The 22,243-nt window shown below is 42.4% G+C and overlaps 1 protein-coding gene across 13 annotated transcripts in view; it reads left to right on the top strand.

The window, feature by feature from the left end:
- Positions 1 to 22,243, top strand: part of ADARB1 (adenosine deaminase RNA specific B1) — a 251,304-nt gene that overhangs the window by 154,215 nt on the left and 74,846 nt on the right. For 11 of the 13 annotated variants that reach the window (XM_054043498.1, XM_054043496.1, XM_054043493.1 and 8 more), the window contains 2 exons: positions 11,161 to 11,235; positions 17,924 to 18,855. In XM_054043498.1, coding sequence (XP_053899473.1) covers positions 11,208 to 11,235; positions 17,924 to 18,855 — 960 coding nt within the window. In that variant the 5' untranslated portion in view covers positions 11,161 to 11,207. Of the gene's footprint in view, positions 1 to 11,160; positions 11,236 to 17,802; positions 18,856 to 22,243 lie in introns of those variants that run through there. The other 2 variants (XM_054043501.1, XM_054043500.1) reach the window with 2 other exon arrangements.

Below are 22,243 nucleotides of genomic sequence, written 5' to 3'. Positions count from 1 at the left end.
TATACATCGTTTCGGTATCCATTGCCCTTTTCAAGAACGCAACCCCAACCTATACAGGGGATCCCCTGTAAATAAATATTCTTTTTTGAGAGATTGCACATGTTTTCCCTTTGTGGTACCCATCAGGACGGTGCAAGTGCCCTCTCCTGACTTGTGTTGCTGCATGATGATCTAAAGAGTGGGGCTGCCCCAGACCTCCCACAGCTCCTTCTGACCACCCATAATGGATAGTCAGAGCCTGTCAGCTTGCTGCTGTGATTTTTCTCACTCTAGCAATAGTAGCACTGTACCTTAATGTACGTTAATGGTGGTATTCTTTGTTATTTCTTTGTTATTTCTCAACTTTTGGGCATTGGATCTTTTCTATACGAAGTGTGCCATTGACTGTCATCAGGGTATGCCTCGTGGCTTTAAGCCTTGTGGCAGCTGCAAAAAATCAGTATAGGTGAGTGACCCTCATTCCAGGGGCTTAAAGTGCCTTGGTAAGGGTCACATCTGAGACCATTCCCAGATCTTCAGCGACTTCAAACCCTGGCCAAAAAAAGACAGAGGTTCAGACTGTATCACTTTCTCATGGAGGCCATCCTGCATCCTCTTCTAAACCTTCCCATTCATAGCACGCAACCAAGTACTTCTACCTTGGTTGAACTTTGTGGAGAGTCGGCATTGATCCCATTTCCAGTACCAAGGAAGAAGCCAAGCTCCTCTACAAGGTTGAGGCCCCCACTACTGTCCACCAGTAAACAAGCAAGAGGACAAGGTAGAGCATCCACTGGGAAGAAATGCTCCTTGTTACCAACCTTTTCATCTCATCAAGTGCCATCGGCACTGGTGCCCAGGCTATCGAGACCAACCCCCACTGCGGTACCAATTCCTTTGAGGCAACAACAGCTGCATCAGGGAAGTTTCTCAGTACTGATGATCCTGGAGTCTATGCAGCAGCATGGGACCTGCTCTGTCTGTTGGTGATGGATTCTCCAGTAGTGCAGGAGACAAACGAGCTGGTACTGCTCGATCCTCAAACTTCATCTACCGACTTACCTCCAAGAAAGTTTCAGCCCTTGGTGCTGAGGGCGACTACTTTAGAGTGCCCAGCACTTTGGCGCACAGTACAATCAAAGGGTAAACCCAACATGCTATCCCCAGTACTGACATCTCCAGAGGGATACCACCAGATTTCAGCACTGCCTCATACAGCACCTACGTGGTCAGGCAACTCGGGGTCCTCCTCAGAGTCTGAGCTTGGGTCCCATGCCCCTCGCTTCCAGGATAGAAGGTGACACCTTTGTCACAAGAATTGTGCTTCTGGTACTCATTGGATGTCCTGAGATGTTCCAGAGACTCTGCTCCTTGGAGCAGTTGGGGTCCTATATTCTACCAATGGCCTTTCTGGGAACCAATGGGGCTTCCATCCCAACCACCACAGTCCTCCACAGTTCTGCTTTCATTTAGATTCCCAAGCAGATGCCAGATGAGGAGGCTCATGACCTTAGCCCAGGTACTGAGCAGGAACCTCAAGAGATCAGAGATCAGACCCTTGATCCAACTCAGTACAAGAGGCTGAGTCTCAACCTCTTTTAACTCCTCCTCCTTATCACCTGTTGAGGCTGTGGTGTCTGGGGACTTTTCACCTGCTCAGGACGACTACCAGGAGTTACTGAAGGGAATAGCTACCTCTCTTGCTATTCAGGTTGAGGTGAGTCTGGAGAGTTCCCATAGGCTGGTGGATATACTGGGTTCAGCAGGACCTTATTGAGAGGCTCTATCTATAAATGAAGCCATTCTAGAACCCACAAAATTTTTGTGGCAAACTCAATCATCTCTGCCACTGACAGCGAAGAAGACCGAAAGAGGGTACGATGTCCCTTTCCAGGTCTATGGACATTTTTATACACATCCTTTGCCAGATTCTTTAGCTGTCTTGGCAGTGAATGAAAGTGCACATTATGGATGTCTTTCTATCTCAAAGAGACTAGACTTTTTTGGTAGAAAGATTTATTCCACAGCTGGCCCACAACGTTATACATCTCTAACCATCAAGCCTTGCTGGCCAGATATGACTTCTCCTCTGGTACAATGTACTGAAGTTGGCAGAGGTTGCCAGAGGATGCCAGGCAGGAGTTTGAGGCCTTCTTAGAAGAGAGCAAACTGGTGGCTAGGATCGCTTTACTCGCTGCATATTCACAGCCAGAGCCATGGCATCTTCAATAACTGTGCAGAGATGTGTGTGGCTTTAGTTGCAGGGCCTCCTGTTCAAGAGCTTCCCTTTGAAGGTCCTACACTCTTATTGCAGAAGATGGATGCACTGTAGTGGCAAGGATTCATAGGCCATGCTGAAATCACTGGGAATTTACAGTCCTTTCCCTAAAATAAAACTATTATTTCCTCAGTGTCGCCAAAGATACCCACTTTTCCCACCTGTGTAGCCTGACCACCCAGAAAATAGGGAGGCGGGGGCGGGGGACAGAACCACAGGTGAAGACCTCAACCTCCTCAGTTTTCTTCTACACTGGGTAATTCAAGACAGCCTGGAAATCCCAAGCGGTCTGCTTGACTGCCTTGTCGAGGACAGAGTATCAGATTGTTACATACTAGCTTCTCCTACCCTGTTTTTACAAGCAGGTTGTCCAACTTCCTCCGTGATTGATCCAATATTACCACAGCTCAATGAGTTCTCTGCACTGTGGAACAGGGATACACCCTGCAGTTTATTTCCCCCTGTCCCTCTTCAGCGACAACTCTCACAAGGCTGTACTCCTCCAGGAGGCCTAGTCTCTCCTCCATTGGAAAGCTGTAAGGTTCCCCCTCTCCACCATGCTAAAGGTTTTCTATTCACGTTACATCCTGATCCCAAAGGCAAAAGAAGGATTCAGACACATCCTAGACCTGAGGAATTTAAACGAATATATAAAGAAAATAAGGCAGTGGTTCTCAACCGGTGGGTCTTTCAGGGGGTACATCAACTTATCTAGATATTTGACTAGTTTTACAATAGGCTACATAAAAAGCACTAGCGAAGTCAGGAGAAAATATAATTTCATACAGACAATGACTTGTTTATACTGTTTTATATACTATACCTGAAATGTGAGAACAATATTTATATTCCAATTGATTTATTTTGTAATTATATGGTAAAAATGAGAAAGTGAGCAATTTTTCATTAATAGTATGCTGTGACACTTTTGTGTTTTTATGTCTGATTTTGTAAGCAAGTAGTTTTTTAGTGAGGTGAAACTTGGGGGTATGCAAGACAAATCAGACTCCTGAAAGAGATACAGTAGTCTGGAAAGGTGGAGAGCCACTGAAATAAGGCTTCACATGATCATCCTAGCCTCCATTATCCCCTCTCTGGATCCCAGTGCCTTGTATGTTGCCTTGTATTTCCATGTGGTGATCCATCAAAGCCATGGGAGATTCCTAAGTTTTCTAGTTAACAACACCCATTATCAGTTTACAGTCCTGCTCTTTGGCCTGTCCGCTGCCCCGCAAATATTTACAAAATTCATGGCAGTAGTGGCTGCATTCTTAAGGAAAGCAGGGATGCAAATACACCTCTACCCCGATATAATGCTGTCCTCGGGAGCCAAAAAATCTTACCGTGTTATAGGTGAAACTGCATTATATTGAACTTGCTTTGATCCACCGGAGCGTGCAGCTCCACCCCCCCCGGAGCGCTGCTTTACCGTGTTATATCCGAATTCGTGTTATATCGGGTCGCATTATATCATGGTAGAGGTGAATTTGCTTACCTGGATGACTGGCTGGTATGAGGACAATCCAGGTTCCAAATAGAACTCAGTCTAGGCAGGATCTGATCCGTCTTCAGCGTTCTGGGTCTGCTGCTCAACAAGGACAAGTCAAATCTTCTACCGAGTCAGAGAATAGAATTTATAGGGGCACCCCTGGATTCTACAGTAGCCAGGATGCTCCTACCTCAAGCCAGATTCCAGACAATGTTCAACATTTCCATACATTTCAAAGCCTATCCAATCACAACAGTAAGAAACTGCCTCAGACTACTGGGGCACATGGTTTCCTGTACATATGTGGTTTGGCATGCCAGACTTCTTAGAAGGTTGCATAGCTGGTTAAAGTCAGTGTGCTCCCTAGCTCATCACTTCTTGGACACACTGATTCAGGTATCTACAGGATTCCTAGTCTCCTTGGACTGATGGATCCAGCCAGCTTGTGTACGGAAGGTCCCTTCACCCCTCCTTTGCCCACATTGGCTCTGGTTACAGGCGCGTCTTCTGTAGGTTGGGGAGCTCATTTAGGAAACCTACAAACTCTGGGTCTGTGGTCTCATGAAGATTTGGCTCTCCACATAAACATGCGGGAGTTGTGAGATATTCATCTATCCTGTCATGCTTTTCTCCCTCACATCAAGGGATAGGCTCTGCAAGTCCTCATGGACACACTACAAATAGACCAGGAGGGACCAAATCAGATGGTCTCTGTCAAGAGGTGACACATCTTTGGGAGTTTTGTATCACCAATGCAATACATCTCAGTTTCTTATCTTCCTGGTTTTCAGAACAGGTTGGTGGTTCACCTGTGCAGATTGTTCAGCAGAGATCACGAGTGCGATCACAGAATGGTGTTTTGCTAGTCCTGACCCCTGTCCAACAAGTTTTGGACCACTTGTTCCACCTGGAACAACAAAGCTCATCAATTAGTTCCATCAGAGTTCACCTCATTGCTGTCTCCAGCTTTCCACCCTCCTATCGCAGGTCATTCAATATTTTCCAATCCAATATCAGACTCTTAAAAGATCTGGACAGCTTATACCCACCCCCTTGTCATGGATCCGGTTCTTGCCTGGGACTTAAATCTGTTGCTAACAAGATGATGGTCTGCCTTTTGAACCAGTGGATACCTAATCTTTGCTGCATCTCTCTATGAAAGTATCATTTTTTTGTTAGCTCTTACCTCCACGAGAAGGGTGGCGGAGTTCTGAGTGTCGATGATTGATTCTCCTGACACAGTTTTTTTTTTTTTTCCAGGTCAAGGTATTTTTATGTCTGCATCCAAAATTCCTAGCTAAAGTAGTTTTGGAATTCCACCTCAGTCAAGATATGTACTTACCGACATTCTTTCCTAAGCCCCATTCTCATAAGGACAAGGAGAGGCTCCATAGTTTGGATGTTAGAAAGGTGTTGGCTTTTTACTTGGACAGGACTAGATCTTTTAGGTGGTCATCCCAGCTCTTTGTCTCCATTGTGGACAGGATGAAAGGACAGGTTTCCCACTGGTGGATTTATTTGATCAGCCCTTGGGGCTCCCATTGTCTTTCCAGATACTCCACTGATATGGTTGGTTTCATTCAGTCCTTTAAGGACCCATTCATTCCACCCCAGACAGTCAGGTGATCCAACATATCATGTCATTAACCCTATTATGTCCACTGGGTAGCAATTCTTAGTCAAGTAAGTCACTGTCATTCATGAAAATATTACAGAAGATTCTCTCTTTGTCACACCACGGTAACTCATTCTACCAGATCTGCAATTTCTACAGTGTTTTTGGCTCAAGTATTTATAGCAGACGTTTGTAGAGCTGCAACTTGGTAATCAGTGCACACTTTTACTACTCATTACACTATATCTCCACATTCCAGAGATGTTGCCAAGTTTGGACAAGTAGTTCTTCAGTCCTTGTTCAGGTAGACTTCGAAACCTACCTCCGTATGAAGTGCCTGTGAGCCACCTAAAGTGGAATGGGCATGTGCAATCACTTGAAGAAAAAAAAAAAATCTGTGCTTTGAGATGTGTTGCAAATGTCCCCTTCATGACCAACCCTCCTTCCTCTCTATATCGGAGTCATTCTGGTACTGAGGGAGGCTGGGGGCAATTCCACCCTTTATACCATCATGCAGCAGCATACGCTGCCCTGACAGGTTCTGCTAAGGGAAAAATCTGAATGGTTCACTGGGTACACTGACTTCTAAAGTGGAATGGACATGTGCAGCACATCTCAAAGGGCAACTGTGATAAAACAGATTAGTAATCACTTTTTAACTGGAGCAGGGACTTGAATCTGACTCTCTTACATCCCAGGTAACTGCCCTAGCTACTGTGCTACAGAGTTTCCCTCTAGCTCAATGAATATTTAGTTATTTATACAAAGTGGAACAGCTTCAACAGGCTAGAGGAGAGGGCCCCATCCCCAAATACCCAAGCATCAGGGCAGTCACTTGGGACACCTGTCTTCAAGTCCGTGCTCTAACCCAGGCAGAATGGGGATTCAAACCTAGGTCTCCCACATCCCACAGGAGTGCCCTAACTACTGAGCTGTTGGCAACAATACAATCGGGTTTTACTGTTTCTCTCCCCCTTTCTTTGGGGTGTGTGGTGGGGTTTTTTTGGTTTTGTGAGAAAGGATTGACCTGACTTAGGTGCCTAACTCCAGGAGAGGATTCATGGCGGAGAATCCTGAGCAGAGTTAGGCACTTCCCGTAAGCCCATAAGTCAGGTGCATAAAGGCCTAGATCAGTAGGCACCAAAATATCTCTGAGGATCTGAGTCTAAGCCCCAGCCCTTTTCTCTGCATTTCACACCTGATTTGTTTATGTGGCTAGCTGCTCAGTTGCTGGCTTCTGAGAATCCCTTTCTTAGGTGCCGAACTTTCCCCATATAATGCATAGGGAGCCTGAGCACTCAACTTAGGGCAGAGAATTACAATAGGCAGCAGGGTTCCTGGGGTTGGGTGTTTCAGTGCTCAGCATTGGAATACCTACGTACCTTTGAATCTAGCTCTACATGCTGATAGGATAAGGTGGCCTTTGGTTACTTTTTTTCCACTTAAGACTTCAACCCAGGGTGTAGGCCTAAATTGACTTAATGGATCTAACTAATGATGGCATTTAAAGATGGCTGGATAGTGCTTAAGGGTTAGCACTGTTTGTTCCCATGTTTAATAGACCTGCTTTGGGGCTGCCTGACACTCATGGTAGTAATACTGCATCTAATATAAATACACCCTTCTCTGTTTAGCAACTGTGGCATATATTGGCAGTTTTGGGGTGGGGGAGAAGGCATCCTTCATGTAAGGGAGGATGACACTATCACATACACAACCAGAAGAGGAATTTTGCCCCAAACGCTGAGAGGAAAGGACATGGCCCTGTGAAACCACTGCCCCCCTGTAAAAGATTCCAATACTGCAAGTTACTTTGTCCTCATTTCCATTTTAAAAATTAAAAAGACGTTCAGCACTTACTGTGGCCTCCTGTCATTTCTCTTCCTATGTGTCATTGTGGTCTGGCTCCTTTCCTCCGCTGCAGCAATCTTTAGAAAGCATGCCAAGTTTCCACTGTCCCTCTAAATGCTGCAATCTCTTATCTTTCCCCTCCAGCCTTTGCTCTATGTGAAATTCTCCCTCCTCCCCCAATTTTCTTTATTTACTCCTAACTCCTCCTCTCTCCAACACCACCTCTCTCTAAACTTTCCTTCCTTCCTTCCTTCCACATCCCAGTCTCCTGGAACACCTACAACTCCCCTAGTCTCTTCTCCTTTTCCTCATACTTACCTCATTCTCTCCTTTTCCCACCAAACCCCTCAGACTGTCCTATTCGCTGCAAATCTGCCAATCTCTCCTTTCAAAAGGCCTCACCTCCCAACCTCTTTTTCTGCCCCATACTCCCTTTATCTTCTCTTTCCCCACATTCACCAGTCTTTCCTCTCTCTTATCCCAAACCACCTTACTCTTCATTTTGATTTTTCTGCTATTTTATTCTGTTTGTTGTTATACTGCACTAATCAATGTGATATTCCTCCTTCTCCCCCAAATCCTCCAGTTTCTCATCCCTCTCCTCCCAAACCACCTCATTCTCCTCACTATGCCTAGTGTCTCCTCTCTATCCAAGACTAACTTCCTCAGTCTCTTCTCCCTTTCACAAATCCAGCTCACTTTCTTCTCTTCCCCAACCCCCTCTTTCTCCTCTCCCTAATGGCATGTACTGTTTTTATTTTAATGCTGTGAACATTGTATGGAGAGCTTCACACAATTTTTTTCAAGATCAACTACAAGGAACCATATTTATTATTCATGCATTTCCATTTCCTGCCTTTATAAGAAAATATGTGTACTCTTTGATTTGATCAATACATGCATTTGGTAGGTGCCTGTATCAATGTTTGCAAGAAATGGGTTGTACACCTAAAACAAAAATTCACTGACAAGGCTAGTTATGGTCTTTAACAGAAGTAGGGGTTTTATTTAGGGTTCTTTACAGTCATAATATGCAATCCAAATGTATGCTGAAACTATAAACACAAAATATGAATGCCAAATGGAAATCCATTTTTATCTAATTTTTTTGTTTAATTATGGTTACTTATAGACTCATAGGGCAAGTCTACACTACAGCGTTACATCAGCATAACTGCACCGATGTAGCATTAGACCCGCTGGCATAATTACCCTACCTCTGCCAGACCTGGAAGCTATGATGGGGGGAGAGCATCTCCAGCCGACATAGCACCAGTGTGGTGGACAGCGCAAAACTTGTGTCGCTCCAGGGGGAGGGTGCTTTTAACACTCCTGAGTGACATAAGTTACAATGACTTAAGACCCGCTCATAGACTTTAAGGTCACAAGGCACCGCCGTGATAATCTATTCTGACCTCCTGCCCATCATAGACTGTAGAACTTCAGCTACCCACTCCTGTAATAGATCCATAACCACTGGCTGAGTTACTGAAGCACTCAGATCATGATTTAAAGACTTCAAGTTCCAGAGAATTCACCATTTACTCCATTTCAGACCAGCAAGTGACCCGTGCGCAAGCTGCAGAGGAAGGCAAAACAAAAAACAGGGTCTCTGCCAATCTGACCTGGGGGAAAATTCCTTCCCGACCCCAAATATGGTGAACAGTTAGACCCTGAGCTAGTCACCAGGGAAAGAATTCACTGTAGTAACTGAGACTCCTTCCCATCTAGTGTCCAATCTTCAGCCATTTGAGATATTTGCTACTAGCAGTCGCAGATGGGGCACATGCTCGGCCTGCTGGCGGGGGATGGGTGCTCTGTCCTGCTGCTGTTGCGCCTCCCCCTGCTGCCGGCACTTCCAGCTCGCTCAGCCCCTCCCCCCGGCAGCCAGGCCAGGGCAGGAAACTTAGGGAGTGGTACGGAGACGCTTCTCATGCCGGCTGATTGCTCTCAGGGTCTCTGTGAGAGAGCCCGGCTGGGGAGGTGGCGGCCGCCCGGGCCCAGCTCTCAGGGACAGGGGCTGAGTAAGTGGGAAATGTGCTGAGGAGGGGAGTCTTATGCTGATTTTTTAGCATAATTAAATGTCTGGAAAGCATAGAGAAGATACCACACGTTGTAAAGATGCAAAGTAGTAGTATTATAATGGTCTTGTCTCTTGTTGTAATGTGATGTCTAGAGACTTCCCTGGCTGGCCTGATTTTCAAAGACACTGAACATCCATTGCTCCCATTAAAGTGAATGGGTGCTCAGCACTTCTGAAAATCCAGACCATTATTCTTATAACATAACCTCAGGTATTGCAAGTAACACTAAGATATTCAGGCAGTCCACATGTAGGGAAGAGACAGCAGCATCTGTTCTCTCTCCTGCAGATATGGTCTTCACCATCGCTATTCAGCAGCACAGTTTCTAGAAGGATGTCAAAGCAAAGGCTGGCTGTCAGGGTTCCCTCCCCACTCTGAACTCTGGGGTACAGATGTGGGGATCCGCATGAAAGACCCCCTAAGCTTATTTCTACCAGCATAGGTTAAAAACTTCCCCAAGGCACAAATCCTTTCCTTGTCCTTGGACGGTATTGCTGCCACCACCAAGTGAGTTAGACAGAGATTCAGGAAAAGGACCACTTGGAGTTCCTATTTCCCCAAAATATCCCCCCAAGCCCCTTCACCCCCTTTCCTGGGGAGGCTTGAGAATAGTATACCATCCAATTGCCTTTAATAAAAGTACAGACCAGACCCTTTATCTTTAGGACACTAAAATCAGTCAGGTTCTTAAAAGAAGAATTTTATTTTAAAAAGAAGTAAAAGAATCACACTTGCAAAATCAGAATGGAAGGTAACTTTACAGGGTAAATAAAAAGATTTAAAATACAGAGGATTCCCCTCTAGGCTTAACTTCAAAGTTACAAAAAACAGGAATAAAACTCCCTCTTAGCATAGGGAAAATTCACAAGCTAAAACAAAAGATAATCTAACGCATTTCCTTGCTTTTACTTACATTTTTTGTAATCTTAGATGCTCATTTCAGGTAGGTTTTTAGGAGATGGTTTTTCCTGCCTGCTCCCTCTCTTGTCCAGAGAGAGAACAATCAAAGGGAGCACAAACAAAACTCCCCCTCCCCCCGATTTGAAAATATCTTCTTTTCTTATTGGTCCTTTTGGTCAGGTGCCAACCAGGTGATTTGAGCTTCTTAACACCTTACAGGTAAAATGATTCTGTACCTCTGTCTGTACCTCTGGCCAGGAAAGATTTTATGTTACTGCATACATAAAGGTTGTTACCCTTCCCTTTATATTTATGACACTGGCTTTATCTATACAAATGTCTAACCAAACCCAGTCTTTACCACCAAACCCCCTCTTTCCGGAACTGTCCGTTTAAGTAATAGTACCTTCTCTATCCTGCACATGAATTGCCTGGATTTTCTTGATGTTACCTGCAACATCAAGTTGCCAGTATTTTCACTTTGTCCTTTTTCCTCTGGCTTGCTGGAAGGGGAGCATCTCTCCACTGAACCAGTTCCCGAGGTGCTGTCACATGTGACCTTTTAACTCGTCACATTGTTTAAAATAGTCAGTGCAATAGACAAGGAAATGACCACATTTTCCAGTGAGAGTGCATAGTTTATATCTTGTAAGTACATGAACCAGGGAAAGTACAACAGATTAAAAACAGTATGCACTTCTAGACAGTCTGCCATCTGAAAATGTAAAAATGCTTGTAAACATTAATGGGTTCTTAGAATCTCTATACCTTTGCACTAGAGAAATAGCATTACTCTTCTGTGGGGGAAAGACATACAGGGAGAAAGAGTTATCTATGACTGCACATGAACATATGTGAGAGAACCATGGAAACAACCCCCTTCTCCTGACTCCCATGCCTTCATCATGTGGGCTCTTGCGTTTTACGTGATATAAGCTTAAAACACCCACTCTCTATCTTTCAGATAGACGCCATCTACGCCAGTCAAGAAACCAGCAAAAGTATTTCACAATGGATATAGATGATGAAGAAAATATGAGTAAGATGTGTATATTTACATCATAAACAATATAATCCTTTCTGCAAGAGCCATTTTCCTTGCTGCTGGGTGGCATACAGAAATGATGTGAATACAGTGAGAGGAAATTTCTGTGTGTGTACAGTTCACTTTATATGTGTGTACATTAAAGAAGAATTTCCATACTGGGAAAGCTTTCAAATACATCTGATTAACCCATAATCCAGTTACCCTTCATGTGATTTATATCTTCATACCATGATCACTAATCATCAAAGATATTTGTATTTCAAAACAGCATGTTCCCTCTTAGCCTGTTTTCTCCTACTTTGAACCTGCAGTGAAGTAATGATGATTAATTCATACATCTAGGGCTTGCACTGAAGAAATATGGGGTGGTATAGTGTATTGCTACAACATGCACGCATGTATCCTGTGCAGCATACTGTCTCCTACAAAAAACATTTCTAGATGTCCCAACACCTCTAGCTCTATGTACTTTCTACCTAATATTTCCAAATGCCACCCCGCAGAAGAACTGGAAGTAGAGATTACAGGACTATCCTAAACTCATATGAGGTCTGGGTTAGTGTAAGAGAGGAACTCCTGCCTCTTACAATCTTCCAGCTAGATTACAGGCTGAACAAAGATATTATCTGCCCTAAAGATCAGAGCCTTTGTGCGCCAGGAGCGTGCCTGTAGCTGGCCAGTCAATCAATAGGCAATAGATGGAATGAGATTTGAAGGGAACAGAGATCATTATTACTTTTGGGGTGTACCTGGGGGAGAGGAAACTAGGTAAATGGGGCAAGAAAGAGAGTTCGGGAAACCTGGGAAAGGGACAGGAATTGTGAGGACATGGGGTACAGGAGAATGGAGGGAGGGAGGATAAAGGAGATCAAATATAAGGGTTTGTGAAACAAAAAAGAGGGAACATATAAGGAGAGAAATCAAGTAATGGAGGAAAGAAAAGGAAGAAAATTGTACAGTGCTCTGGCCCCCAGCTATTTAGAGTAATAGATTGTTCTCATTAAAGGTTCAGTCTTGCTCTGGCACAGATCCAGCAAAGCATTTAAGCAAGTGTGTAGCTTTAAATATGAGTAGCTCCTTGGCTTCAATGGAACTCCGCAAGGGCTTAAAGTTAAGCACGTCTAAATGCATTGTTGGGTTGGTGTGAAAGTACTCAGCCTCGTGCAGGATTGAGCCCTAATTACTTACAGAAAGAAATATTGCAACCACATCATTATGCAGTTATCTCATTTTAAAGGTATTTGGTCTTTTAACCATCCTTATTTGTTGTGAATGATAATGAAGTAGTGTATATGTGTTGCTCTTGAAGTACTGTGCATGAAAATCTCCTATGCTTTACTGTAAATTGTTCAGTGCTGTTTAAACACAAGCATTTATTTATTCTGTCCCTGAATTGTAAAGCTAACATATATCATACGCTTTCTTTGACAAAGGTACTGACATCCTAACAGTACAGCAAGGCCTTGTATGGGAAAGATACAGTTTTACCCGGGAAGTTACAGTGCATTTTTATTGGGAAATCAAGAAGCTGGGCTGCTGTAAAATGACTTCATTTTATTAAAATTCATTCTTCTGGGCTGTGTTTCTTTAATTAAAATACTAGCTTGGGTTGGCCTGTGTTTGCTGCATATGCAATATCATAGCCTCCAATTATAATCTCTATTTTACCTGCAGAGACTAAAACTCAAATCAAATTGGTTGTGCAAAATTTTAACGCAATGGTTATATTTTTTTTCTAAAATACGGAAAAAATTGAAAAAACATTTGTTGGGATTTCAGATGAAAGTGGGTATAGTGCCTTTTTTTCTTTTATGCATTGAAGGTGTGGAGAAGGTGGTATAACAACAGAAACAGAGGAAACAGTTACAATTTATTTATTGATTTGAATTTTTTTACTGCTCCACATTAAGCACATCCAGTGCTCTGAGTGTCCTTGGCAATCTTTTAAAAATGTTCATAATAATAAAAAGACCCATCAATTACCTCAGTATAAAACCACATAACCCTGCAACAGAATCAAAATACCAAAAATTATTTGACCTCCCCTCAAAATCCCTTCTCCCCACAAAATTCATCCCATTGCCCAGATCTACCCATCAGTTTGTGGCTGAGGGAGAAGAGACGGGCCTTGCAGCACATCCTGAATTCGAACCGATTCAGTTTGATGGATCCCCTTACTGCTGTACTGATCTCTTTCTATTTTTCCAAGTTTCTTCCCACAAAACTCATCCAGAGAGTGCTCACACATGTGTAGTTGGTCTCGTCACTGCTCCACATGCCTGCTGCAAGGGAAGTTGCCCTTGCTAAGAGTTCCCCAAGAAAGTTAATGAGAACAGCAGTAAAGAGGATGACAACATTTTTGCCAGCTCTGCCTTAACCAAGAGGGTGAAATTTAGGCAAGGGAGGCAGAACACGGAGAATATTATTTTCATCAGATGAGGGGACTGCCCCCGTGGACCACCTTACCTTCATGCATTTGTTAACTAGGTCTTGGACCAGGAAACTCTCAAAAATAAACAGGCACACTTGTAACAGATGCCTCCTCTCTTCAAAGAGGTAAATGTTTTCTTTGTAGCACGCCTTCCTTCCTTGCTCTGGTGCCTTATACTTAGTAAAGCCCCGGGGAAAGAAAGTTTCAGTGGCAAAACTTGTTTCTTTTTCTGCTGAAAATGTCAATGGCTGATCCTTTTTTGCCAACTCAGATACTACAAAAATGCCTGAAATCTCCTGTCCACCCTGGAATATTTTTTAGTGTACATAAAACAAATTAGCTTGTCTGAGAAATGGCTCACTCTCAAGTTATCTGGGGCCAAGATTTTCAAAAGTTGTATCCTGCAGTCAGACATCTAAATCCATATTTAGACTAGTTTGCAGAAGTTCTGAGCACAAAACAGCTCTCATTGATCATAATGGGAGCTGTGAGGTGTGCAGCACTTTTGAAAATCAGAGATGCTTAAATACATGTTTAGAGTCTAACTTTTTGAAAATCTTGACCCGAGTGGTTAAGTGACCACTGGAAGAGTGTGTATCCTCACCGAGCAGAGGTTCAAGTGGACATCTCTTCACCTGTTCAACACAAAAGCTGATTTTAAAGAAGTTGTATCCATTTTGCTCAGTGCAGTGTTTTAACAGTTCAGATAGTGAAGCCTTTCTTTCAGCCTATCAGCTAAGAATTGTACTTGCCAATACAGTTGTTGGTATTGATATTTCTGAGCATGCTGCTGGTTCTAATGGATATTTTGTTGAAAACTGTGACACCAGCAGCACAAGATCTAATGTCAGGTTATAAACCGATTTCTTTTCATCATGTTTTAGTATTCGTTTCACATTCAAATGAGAATTTATAGCTAGATGTTCAGAGGATCTCAGGTGCCATTTAGGCACCTTTATGAAGTGACCAGCTGTTCAAAAGCTCCCGTTTAAGACAATAGGAGCAGCTGTAGGCTGAGCACTTTTGAAATGCTTACCACTTCATATAGGGGTCTGAGCTCTTTTCAAAATCGGATCCATAATCTTTAAATAAACATTAATACTTAAATATAAAAGGTTTTGTTTCCAGACTAAATTACAGCAGAACCTCAAAGATACGAACACCAGAGTTACAGACTTACCGGTCAGCCGGACACACTGTCAGGCAGCAGGGGAGACAAATTAAAACCAACAAGTACTGTACTGCTTCAGGGCTTTAGCCCTGGGATGCAGGGCTTCAGCCATGCGGGGGGTTGGGTCTGCAGCCGCAGGGTTGGGGTGGGGGTTGAGGCTCCATGTGGGGGGAGCCTCAGGGCTTCTGACCCTCGGGAGCACCGGGGCTCAGGGCTTCTGGCCCGCGGGAGTTACTGGGGCTCAGGGCTTCATCCCAGCAGGGGGCGCCAAGGCTCAGGGTTTCAGCCCTCCCGCTCCGTTCCCAGCTTCAGCCCCGCGGGGGGTGTCGAGGCTCAGGGCGTTAGCTACAAGGGGAGTGCCGGTTTCAGCCCCAGCGTTTCCCCCGTAGCTAAAGCCCCAAGCCCTGGCACACACACACTCCAGCTGAAACCAGGAGCAGAGCCTTGGGGAGCCCCAAAGCCTGCGCCCCCCGCAGGGCAGAAGCTGGGAGCAGAGCCGCAGGGCTGAAGCCCTAGTGCTCCCCGCAAGTTTAAGGCCCTGAGCTCTGGTGCTCCCTCGGGGAGAAGCCCAGAGCCCCCTCCCTGGAGCCCGAGGTGTCTGTAACTCCAAGGTTCTACTGTAATATTAAAGATGATTAGATCCACGTGCTCCTTCACAACTTCCTGCAGGAGTTGGTCTTTTTTTATTGCTACTGTAGGCTACTGTTTTAGAACCCTTAATGAAAAGAAATGTATAGATGGAGGCCATGATATGGTATTATATAGCTAATCATTTTCCTTTAGTTTACAAATTATACCATTTGATAGCAAACTCCTGATGCCACGATATAGACCAAGTGATCCAAAAATATGGTTCTAGAGAAGATACAATTTTCAAAGGATCACAGCTCCAGCTAAAAAATCCACTGTTCATTTAGTAGTTTTATTAAATTATGTTACTTAAATTCCCTCAAAGCAGTACTACACTATTATAAAAGAAACAAAACTTCATGAATTAATCTGTTGTGTTGACTATTATAATCCACTAGTATATGTACTGTATACAATACCATTTGAGGTTCAGCTTCAGAACTCCTTTTCTGATCAAATGAATTGCCAGAACATGTTTGTAATGATGAAACTATTAGTCATTTGGAAGTATGAGTGTTCCCCAATAACATTTATTTTACTGCTATTTGCCAATATTGTACCAATCTTTATTGTCCAGTACCTGTTTGTTAACAACATGTATGTTTCTACTTCGGCTCTTTCTTCTGATCTTTTATTCTTTCCGAGCACCGAAAGGAGTAACCTATCGAGCTTTTGCTGGAGGATGTTATAAATGAAAATTTAGTAACCATTCCATCAGCTTTGTAAACTGGGCGAAGTGCTGTGTGTGCACCAGTCTTTGGGGAAATTAAGCAAAAGTTTGAAATCCATCAAAGTGCAAGAAAATTTCCACTTTGTTTTGTTTAAATTCTGGATTAATTTGTATAATCTGTTATCATTGTGGGTGTATTATATTGCTAGATATTTGAAATCTTTAAAACGGAAAGGCTGGAAACTCTTAACCTACTAAAATTGCATTTGAGTTTACATAGACTAGTATAAATTCAGACTCTTTATTTGTAGCAGTTTCTTCACATAATAAAAATTAGGATTTAAAAGCTGTAGCAGGAACAATTCTTAGAACTAACTCATAGTACGATATCACCACCCAAGTTCCTAATTTCAGAAATATTTTGTTAACGTAATTTAATTTGTTTTTATATAAACAAATCAGTTCCATGAATAATTATCAATGTACAACATGATTAATTTGTCAGGTTTAACCTGAACATTTATTACAAATCTTCTTGCTTTCTAATACTATCTTAATAAAGGATTGCTGTGTCTTATTGGGGATGTTTGGAATTGGAACTCTGTCTAAAATAATAGCAATTGCTTTTCCTTTGCAAAGAATTATAAAGTTGTGTGTAAATGACTATCAGAAATATCAAATTTCTTGCTAGATGATAGTACAGAAACCATATATATTCTTCTTCTGGAACAACATAATTTAAGCATGATTTTTTTAACAGAATTCTGAGCAGAGATGAAGTATATCTATTACAGACTTTACTTCCAAGTTTTGAGGATTGATATCAAAAGAATAAATATGGCCACTGACTTTGGCTCATTCCACTCTGCCGTGCATGTTTACAGTCTAATCTAACTACCTTTGAAGTCAATAGAAAGAAAGAGTCTGACTGGCTTCAGTGGGAGTGGGTTCAGGCTGTTAACAAGTCAGCATGGTTGAGTGAAAAGCTCTAGTTTCTTGTTGGAGTCTTCTTGGATAAAAATGTAAATGGTTCTAGATAAGTGCCCAGTTACCAGAAGTTAGTAATTTAAATGAGCAATATTGTTAAAATGGACACAGTTGAACATCTATATAGATGATATATAAGTAGGGTTGTTTCAAGCAAATGAAAAGATGTAGGTGTATACAATATTTATGCACTCTTAAACCAGTGAACCTACAAATGGAGCTGGTTATTTTTATTAAATTAATTAAATTACTCAGATTTTATATAACTTCTCTTTTTAAAATAAATAAAAATCATGTAAGATGCCTTACTTGAGCCACAACATGAGCTTAAATAAAAGTGAAGTGGTTTGAATTAATATGAAAACAAATAGCTCACTTGTACTATTCTTAAATGTTCGTTTTATTAGTTATTAATTGAAGGATTTTGAAATATAAGTATCAAAAATGTTGATTAAAATTATAATCTTTCTGGGTTTGAACATTTTTCAGAACAAAAGTAATTTAAAAATAGATCTTTTGTCTCAAAAGTAATTTGAGTGCAAAATAAAAATGGTGCAAACTTTTAATCCCAGTATTAATAAAAATGTCAAATGCATAATTTGTAACTCAGACATGCACCTGATATTTCTTGGGTTATTAAAATTATGGTTTTCTGTTTGTCCTGCAAAGGCATAAACCTGTAAGCACACATCACTTCCAGTTACAAAGATAGATAAAGGAATCTATAAATTTTGCATTTACAAGATCCTGCAACGAAGGCATTGTAAGTTACTCTTTCTGGGCACCACAGGTTCAAGCAGCACTGATGTTAAAGAAAACCGCAACATGGACAACGTTCCACCTAAGGATGGCAGTGTGCAAAATACCGGGGAGGGGTCTCAACTCTCCAATGGTGGTGGTAGCAGCAGCAGAAAACGCCCATTGGAGGAGGGCAGCAATGGACACTCCAAGTTCCGCCCTAAGAAGAGGAAGAAAACACCAGGGCCTGTTTTGCCGAAGAATGCTCTGATGCAACTGAATGAAATTAAGCCCGGTTTACAGTACAAGCTTCTATCCCAAACAGGACCAGTTCATGCCCCTATTTTTGTGATGGCAGTTGAAGTTAATGGACAGGTGTTTGAGGGATCTGGCCCTACAAAAAAGAAGGCAAAGCTTCATGCTGCTGAAAAGGCTTTGAGATCTTTTGTTCAGTTTCCAAATGCATCTGAAGCACATCTAGCAATGGGGAGAACACTCTCTGTAAACACAGACTTTACATCTGACCAAGCAGACTTCCCAGACACACTTTTCAATGGATTTGAAACACCAGTTCAGACTGACAATTCCTTTTATTTGGGGTCCAATGGAGATGGATCCTATAGCTCCAGTATAGACTACAGTCTGTCCTCATCTACTGTGGCTGGTAGTCTTATCCAGTCCCCCCTTCCCACACCATCACCATATCCATCGACCAGTGGAAAGAACCCTGTGATGATTCTGAATGAGCTGCGGCCAGGGTTGAAGTATGAGTTTCTCTCAGAAAGTGGAGAAAGCCATGCTAAGAACTTTGTGATGGCCGTGGCAGTGGATGGTCAAACTTTTGAAGGATCAGGAAGGAACAAAAAGCTTGCAAAGGCTCGGGCTGCTCAGTCAGCTCTTGCGTCCTTATTTAACATGCAGCTGGATCAGACCCCATCTCGCCAGCCCATTCCCAGTGAGGGTCTCCAGTTACATTTACCACAGGTGAGAGATCTATGCATTTTTCTTTAATATGCTTAGACAGTTTCTAGGAATATATCAGCTGCTCAATTTTGAAACATTTCAAAGGATATTTCTGGCATTAATGCTCTTTGTTTCGTTATGTGATTTCTCCACTAATGATCTACCAGTGTGGAATCATTTTATTCAATTAGAAAGAAAAATTGCCACATTGTTGATTTTGTTGATCTTAATTGCTTGCTGTGTAATACAATTCACATGCTAGTTTAGTGGTGGTTGGTGTTAAGGGAATCTTGGAACAATTGTTTTGTCTCTTGTTCTGCTGCAAAGCCTGGACTGTGAGTTCAAGTGAGGATTTATTGCTCCAGATTGTTTGACTACCTGAGAACAACTTTTACCAAAGAAGAAAATCACTTTCAGCTGCAACAAATGCTCAGAGTGAAAGGTGTTGAATAGTGGTTGTCAAGGAGAGGTTAAAATACGAGGGAAAATAAGGTTAATACAGGAGTTCCTTAGTTTGACTATTTGACTAAAAGACGAATTTCAACACACAAGACCAAAGAAATCTTGAAATATTTATAGTATAAATGGACTGTACAATCATCTACTGTAGCAGTTACAATGAAGTTTACAATTGCCTTCGAAAATATGTGTAAAGTAAATATTTTTAACGAAATAACTAATAGGATATCCTAAGTATTGAGCATACCAAAAGTAGTACAGTAACATTTGGTAAGTGCAAAGGTAACTTTATTGAGCTATCAATGAGAGAGCTAAAAGAGAGTCTACAGTCCCGGAGACTAAAAATTACACTTATTTCCTTTAGGTCTAGCAGGGTGAATTCATTGAACAATATTGAGGTTTTGAAAATAATAAGCTCCTTCCTTCAGGACAGATGAAATTAAATCTTTAAAAACTATCTAATGATAGATACCAACAGTTCCAAAGGACAGGTTTTATGAACACATTTTGGCTTTCATTTTTAGTGTTGCTTATTGTGTAAGGAAGAAGCTTGAATGGTCTGCCTCTTGTTATGTGCAATATTGTTGTAGCTGTGTTGGTCCCCGAATCTTAATGAGGCAAGGTGGGTGAGGTAATATCTTTTATTGGACCAACTTCTGTTGGTGAGAGAGGCAAGCTTCTTCCCAAAGATCTCTGTGTAAGCTTGTCTCTCTCACCAACAGAAGTTTGTCCAATAAAAGATACTACCTCACCCACCCTATCTCTCTAAGTGCTCTCCAAGCGCAGTCTTGGCTGAGTCAGAGACCAGGTTGGTATGCTACAAGCACAGGATCTCTCTTCCCCTCATAATGCTGATGATTGTGGCTGCTGGATGAAGGTGTATCATACTGAAAGGGTTTTGCTGGGGGCTGGGTGCGAGTGGCCAGTAGTTTGCTGTGACTCAGGAATTGTAATCTCCTTGACCAGGATTTAGAAATGTATACTGGTCTTGAAAATATTTACACTGTTCATCACAGCAATTTGCTTAACATTGAACTTTAAATTATGTGTGTCAGAAATTAGAATTTCCAGTGTTTTCATTGTTGTGAAAAGTTAATTACATAATAGTTATCGATACTTAAATAATATCACAAAGACGTTAATATTTGTCCTTCAGGTGATTCCTTCTAACAAATTCTGAAAGGCTTTTGAATCCCATCCTTTTTCTGAAATAAGCAGTTTCTGTTTCCAAGTTCAAGAGGAACTAGAATGGTTTAATGAAGTTAAATGGAGAAAATAATCATACTTAATTATCTCCCCTCTCAGTCCATTATTTTCTGTACTTTAATAGTGCAGTTGTAGCTTGTTAGCATGTCAGTATTTAAGGTGTTGGTGTTAGGTCATGCTTTATTTAACTTTTTCACTTAAAGTCTAGAACAGTGATTTTCAAACTTCGGGTCACGACCCAGTACTGGGTCGTGGAGTGCAAGGCCCTGGGTCACCTTGCTTTGCACCCAGGGACTCTGGCGGCCGGCCAGTAAAAACTAGTAGTCCCTACCTACTCTGACACCGCGCTGCGCCCCAGAAGCAGCCAGCAGCAGGCCTGACTCCTAGGCAGGAGGGCCATGGGACTCGGCGCGCTGCCCCCGCCCCGAGCACCGGCTCCGCACTCCCATTGGAGGGGGGGGGTGCCTGCGGGCGAGAGCCACATTGAGCCCCTTCCGGGGTGCAGCGCGGTCCCCGGTGCCACGACAGGCGGGAAGCCTGCCTCTGCACCCCGGCTGCACCCCAACCCCATGCCCCAATCCCCTGCCCCAGCCCCTGAGGCCCCCCCACAACCCCTCATCCCCGGACCCACCCCAGAGCCTGCACACCCAGCCCAGAGCCCTCAGAACACACTACATTTCACTTAGTAAACATGGGTGAAAATTAACTATTTTTAACTATCTTCATCCCAGTCTCCATTTTTCTGGGCGCAGTTTTATACCCACAAGTAATGATACTGACATTCTTGCAGCTGCAGTGAACCTAGGAATATTACTACTGTAATTAGAAATCTAAATACTAATGTTTGCACCTACAGTTCATTGCAGGTACAAATATGTTGGCAATTTGCAGGTGTAAAATTGCCTCTGAAACAAAAAAGAGGCCAGCTTTGAAAATCAGGACTTTTGCGTTTCTCCCATGGCAGTCTGGCAATGTTATCAGAGAATAGGTCAAGTCAGCCTAATCAGTGAACACTTTTATAAGTAAGATCTAAATTCTGTAAATTAAAAAAAAAATCAGTTTTTTTAAGATTACCACCCATATTAGCAATAGGCCAAACTGTATAAAATATTCAGAACTTTAGATCTTTTGCAGTTCAAATTACCTTTATTTCCATGTAGCACCAAGACCTAGGCTTATAGGAATCGAACATTTCATGAAGCAGTGAAATGAAAAGTTTTGTGTTTGTAATTGTCAGCATTTCAGAGGGTTGACAAGATAGGAGGAAACAAGTCTTGTTCGTCTGACTAGTGTTACGTTTCAGCACACAAACGGCCTACAATTGTAGTGTAATACTTTGCTGTTGCAAAAAAATCTGAACCTCCCAAATGTCCTCAGTTAATAAATAACTAGCATAAGAGTTTTCATAATGTTATTTTCTTTTATGCATTATTATTCTGCAGTACACAGAAATAAAAAACATAATTACACCTCTACCCCGATATAACGGTGTCCTCGGGAGCCAAAAAATCTTACCGCGTTATAGGTGAAACCGCGTTATATCGAACTTGCTTTGATCCGCCGGAGTGCGCAGCCCCGCCACCCCCAGACCGCTGCTTTACCACGTTATATCCAAATTCGTGTTATATCGGGTCGCGTTATGTCGGGGTAGAGGTGAACTGCAGATATTCTTACATTGAGAGCAGTGTGGATGTTGACATCATGCTGAACACTTCTATAATTTGTGTCCTCTTATTTGTGTCTT

The sequence above is a fragment of the Malaclemys terrapin genome, chromosome 11 (genome assembly GCF_027887155.1).
Source record: "Malaclemys terrapin pileata isolate rMalTer1 chromosome 11, rMalTer1.hap1, whole genome shotgun sequence".
Lineage (NCBI taxonomy): Eukaryota > Metazoa > Chordata > Testudines > Emydidae > Malaclemys > Malaclemys terrapin.
This window is presented reverse-complemented; position numbering and strand designations above follow the sequence as displayed.